Consider the following 5,381-nt stretch of genomic DNA (forward strand, 5'->3'; position numbering starts at 1 on the left):
CGCGCGCCTGGACCGCGCCACCTGCCCTCCGCGTGGCAGCTGAGCCGGGGCGGGGCGGGAAGAGGCGGAGAAGTGGGCGGGGCGACGTCGGGAGTGGGCGGGGCGGACCCGGTGCGGGGGCATGGCGAGGCCGCGAGCGGGGGGGGCCGGCCGGGGGGGGGCGGGGCTAGGCCGGGAGTGGGCGGGGCCAACCCAGGGCGTGGGCGGGGCGAGGCCGGGCCCAGGCCGGCGGGCGCAGAGGAAGGCACGTGGCGAGCGCTCACATGACCGGCGGCGCGATGGACCCGCTGCCCACCGCGCCCGGAGCTGCGGCTGCTGAGGCAGAGGCGGACGAGGAGGCGGACCCGCCGGCGGCAGGTATGGCAGGCACCGCCCCCAGGCCCCGCGCGGCTCCGGCCCGCGCCCGCTGAGGCCCTGCGGCCTTCGGCTCGCTTCCTGGCCCCGGACTCCCCGCGCCTGCTGGGTCCTCCCCTCTCACGGCCCCTCCCGGTCCACGCCCAGGAGGGCGCGTGGCTCCGCGGCTCAGAACCCCAGCACCTGTCCGGGTTTGCGCCTCTCCGCGCGCTTCTGCCTGCGTCTCCCCGGGACTGTCCGGGTCCCTCGGGGCCGCAGGACCCGCCCGCCCCGCGCTTCCTGCGTGCCCATCTGCCCTCCGCCTGTCCCTGGACTTGCCGGGCCTTGGCACATACTGTGGCGGCTCAGGACTTGGGCGTTTCTTCGGCCAGCCCGCCGTGTTTCTGCGTAAGTGCTTTTCTTAGTGGGTGAGCGTGAACACTGAGAAGCACGCGGGAGGCTTGGCTTTTCTAGGATGGCCCCATTTAGATGGTACCCCCTCTAGCCTTCCAACTGGAGGATACATGTGGGTGTGAGTTACTGCAGCTTCTTGGTGGTGGCGGCGGCACAAGTTGGAAACTCCGTTTGGAGGGTCTGGAAGGTGTCCCTGAGAAGCTCATGCTTAAAGTGAGTCCTGAAGGGCTGTAAGACGGTTGATTCCTTAGGGAGAAAAGAAGATGGGAGTGGAGTGAAGTTGCTGGGGGCTGCGGTGGGGGTGGACAGTGCTCTGGGTTGGCCTGAGTGCCCTGAAGACCCTGGGTGAGTCTGCCTTTAGACACCAGACCCGCCGCTCCCCACCCTTGGCCTTTATTTTTCCTTTCACTTGTAGCTTTGTAAGGGGTAGCATGTGACGGCTCGCGCTCACGGTTAGAACGTTGTGTTCAGGAGGTCACACGTCTGAGCCCAGCGTGGGCCGGTCAGCCAGCCTGTTTCAGGTGCCCACACTGGACTCCTTGTCCAGGTCACTTGTGGAAACATGAGGCGTTTGAGCAGGAACGCTTCTTCCCCTGGGGATTGTAAAGCAGTTCAGAGTTGCTGGATGTGGTGGTCGTTCTGGCCTCTCTTTGCAGGTGCAAGGACAGCCTGAATGTTTCCTGCAGGACTCACCCACCGGCCGCCATCATGGAGTCAGCCACCCCCGCTCTCTGAGACTGGCAGCTGGCCTTGTTAGGGGCCGTGGTGATTTTGTTAACATTAGGCGTCCAGTTGAGGGAGGTAGTGTGGTAGAGGAAAAACACAACACCAACCAAAAAAAAGCACTTAAAAAAAAACAAAACTGGGAAAGCTAAAACCGAGAGGTAAGTGGCCTGCCCACAGTGGGCAGTATTAAGAGGGTATGTTGTGCTGGGGATGGTGGTTAGATGGGCTGCAATCAGAAAATACGTCTTTGAGAGTGAATTTTGTCCAAACACGATATTCACTAGGGAGAAAAGGAGAGGGGAGTGGAGTGAAGTTGCTGGGAGCCGGGTGGGGGTGGACAGTGCTCCGGATTGGCCTGAGTGCCTTTAGACACCAGACCCGCCACTCCCCACCCTTGGCCTTTATTTTTCCTTTCACTTGTAGCTTTGTAAGGGGTAGCGTGTGACGGCTCGCGCTCATGGTTAGAACGTTGTGTTCAGGAGGTCACACGTTTGAGCCCAGCGTGGGCCGGTCAGCCAGCCTGTTTCAGGTGCCTTTGCTCAAGCAAAGGTTGACTTTGACTGTTGAAGAAGCTGTGGCTTGTGGAATTCCATCTTTGCTGGTGTTCTGCCCGCACAGCTGTAGCTCACTATTAGTATTAGCTGTGGGGACCATGGGGGTCTAGGTTTTCATAGTGCCTTTGGGATTGTCGGAAAAAATGATGTTCACTGTGGTTTTCAGGCTTAATGTTTAAAAAAATTTTTTTTTAAGTTAATTTTTTTTTGGCTGCCCTGGGTCTTTGTTGCTGAGAGAGGGCTTGCTCCAGTTGCGTGGAGCAGGGGCTGCTCCTCCTTACCCTGCGTGGGCCTCTCCTTGTGGTGCTTCTCGCGCAGTGGCGCACAGGCTCTGGGCGCGGAGGCTTCAGCCGTTGCAGCAGGCCGGCTCGGTGGCTGGGGCGCACTGGCTCCCGTTGGCCCCCAGCATGTGGAGTCCCCCCAGACCAGGGACCCCGCCTGGGTGCCCTGCACTGGCAGGCAGGTTCTTATCCCCCGTGCTGCAGGGGAGCCCCAAGAATCATAGCAGATTGTAATCCCTGGAAGCTTAAGCTGTGAGTGTTAACTCCCTTCCTAAAAATTTAACTTTCAATTTTACAATATGTAGACAACCGCATTTCCCCTCCAAAAAAAAAAAAAAAGGCAAACACCACTGAGAACAGTGTAGATTGGCACTCACCCCCTCTTACCAGTTTGGGAGGGACCCTCTCACACTGTTTCTGTGTTTACACTCGTGTGCTCAGACAGCGCATGCCTCCTCGCGCCTCCGCGCCTGTTTCCCTACGGTTGTATATTGGTTTTCTGCTGCTGCTGTAACAAAAATGGCCACACACAAAGTGGCTTAACCAGCAGAAAGTTCTCATTTTACAGTCCAGGAGGTCTGTAGCCAGACAGGTTTCCCTGAGCTAAAATCTGGCTGTGGGGAGGGCTGCGTTCCACCCTGAGGCCCTGGGGGAGAAGCCGTTTCTTGGTCTTTGCCTTCCGCATGATAACCCCTTGCTCCAGCTGCTCCAGGCCGCGCCAGCCTGACCTGTCCCGTCTCTGACTCTTTCTTCTGTCCACTTCTTCCACTTCTAAGGGCCCCTCGGGTCACTTTGGGCCCACCTGGTAACCCAGTAGGATTCTCCCAGTCTTAATGTCGGCTGATCAGCAACCTGCATTGTATCGGCACTTGAAGTTCTCCTTTACTGTGTAGTCTAACAGGTTCACAGTTTCTGCGATTAGGGTGTGGGTCCTTTAGAGGTCATCAGTCTGCTGGAAGGGCTGCCCAAGGTGGCTCATCAGTAAGGAACCCACTTGCCGGTGCAGGAGATGCAGACGACTCGGGTTCGATCCCTGGGTCGGGAAGATCCCCTGGGGGAGGAAACGGCAGCCCACTCCAGTACTCTTGCCTGGGAAATCCCGTGGACAGAGGAGCCTGGTGGGCTGTAGTCCATAGGGTTGCAAGAGTTGGACACGACCGAGTGACTGAGCAGGCACTCACATTCTGCCTTAAACGCCCCAAGGAGTGGGATCGCTGGGCCATAGGGTTGCACACGGTTTAAAGAAATCATCTGTTTTTGGCTGTGCTGGGTCTTTCTCGCTGCCTGGGCTTTTCTCTAGTTGCAGCTGACGAGGGGTCACTCTCTGGTTGTGGTGCGTGGGCCTCTCATTGCGGTGGGCTGTTTTGTTGCAGAGCACAGGCTCTCTGGCACAGCGTTCAGTAACTGTGGGTTCTGGGCTCTAGAGCACAGCTTAGTTGCTCTGAGCATGTGGGATCTTCCGGGATCAGGGATCAGTCCTGTGTCTCCTGCATTGGCGGGCGGATTCTTTACCACTGAGCCCCCAGGGAAGCACAGTTGCACGTTGTTTTGTTTTAACAAATACTGACAAATTGTCGTCTCTGATAGCTGTTGCCAGTTTATACCTGTAACAGAATGCATCTTCTCCTTGTAACCTCATCACCGTTAAGTGCCGTGTTTTTTTTAAAAAAAATTGCTTCAGCATTAGAGAAATTAAGAACTTGTTTTATTTTTGTTTTAATTTCTATTTCTTCAATTATCAGTGAGGTTTAGTTTCTTATGATGCTTTGATCTTGTATGACCTTCCTGAACTGACTGTTCTTATCTTTGGCCCATTTTTTTATGGGATTTTTTTTTTTTTTTGCTTTGTTGCTGTTCTTTTTGTATTTTGGTCTTAGACCTGTTGTGGATTTCATATTAAAATTGTAACCATCAAAATATCTGATTGACTGGAACCCTGTTTTCTGATTGCAGCATGAGAGTTTATTTCACGGTCTGTTCAGAGGTTATACAGCTCAGCGATGATGCCCTGGAGTGCCTAAGAATGAGTGTGATGGGTGCTTGCTTGTCTAACCTGATTTTGGGAATTGCATCATACTGGATAAGAGTACAGATTACCACTGGTCCCAGCCCTGCTCTCCTGCAACCCTGCAGACCTCAACTCGGTCTTCGCTTCCTTCTTTCCTTCTTCCCTGCGCCTCACAGCTCCTGGGATCTTAGCTCCCTGACCAGGGGTTGGACTCCAGACCTTGGCAGTGAAAGCGCCGCGTCCTGAGTGCGTGTCCCTTCTGCTGTAGCCCCTCGCTGAATGTACGCCGTACCTGCCGCTCGGTCAGGAAGCTCTGAGCTGTTCGTCCTCCCAAGCCTTGGGGAGGCTTTCTGAGGGGTCAGACCTGAACTCTGTTTGTCCTCCGAGCGACTCTGCAGCTGGCCGCCGGCCTCTCTGCGCGCCTCCGTGGTCTCCACACCCTCCCCCCACCCCACCCGCGTGCTCTCCATGCCGCCTGTGCTCCCGCGACCACCCGGATGCCGCCGCTCTGCCTGGATGCATTTGTCAGGCAGTTCACTGAGCTGTCGCTTGAGATGTATGCATTTGACGGATTAAATCATACTTTAAAGTGCCATCTGCGTTGGGACAAAAAAATACCTTCCTGTCCACCTCTCTCCCTCCGTCACACACATTTCTGTTGTCAGCTCCTGAGGGACAGAAACCATTATTTTTCTTTATATCCCAGCATCTGCTAATGGAGACAGGGCTCTGCTGTTGGAATAGAATTACATGTGTTTTTTTTTTTTTTTTTGCCGCATGTAGGATCTTAGTTCCCCAGCCAGCGATGGGACCTGCCGTAGAAGTGCGGAGTCCTGACACACTGCACCCCCGGGAAACTCCGCAGAGTTCCATTCTTATCCTGCGTGTTCTTTACGATCGTATCACATTACAATGGTAGCTGTGCGAGTGTTATTTAAATGGGTGTTAATGCTCTTTGAACTCTCTCTCTCTCTCTCTCTCTCTCTCTCTCTCTCTCTCTCTCTCTCTCTCTCTCTCTCACACACACACACACACACACACACACACACACACACACACACACAC

The 5,381-nt window shown here is 55.4% G+C and overlaps 1 protein-coding gene across 3 annotated transcripts in view; it reads left to right on the plus strand.

Annotated features, from left to right (window-relative positions):
* Window positions 1-260: 260 nt before the first annotated feature.
* Window positions 261-5,381, plus strand: part of SNX8 (sorting nexin 8) — a 36,973-nt gene continuing 31,852 nt past the window's right edge. For all 3 annotated transcript variants that reach the window (XM_040267347.1, XM_040267353.1, XM_040267360.1), the window contains exon 1: window positions 261-357. In XM_040267347.1, coding sequence (XP_040123281.1) covers window positions 264-357 — 94 coding nt within the window. In that variant the 5' untranslated portion in view covers window positions 261-263. The remainder of the gene's footprint in view (window positions 358-5,381) is intronic.

Source organism: Oryx dammah, unplaced genomic scaffold (genome assembly GCF_014754425.2).
Source record: "Oryx dammah isolate SB20612 unplaced genomic scaffold, SCBI_Odam_1.1 HiC_scaffold_2, whole genome shotgun sequence".
Lineage (NCBI taxonomy): Eukaryota > Metazoa > Chordata > Mammalia > Artiodactyla > Bovidae > Oryx > Oryx dammah.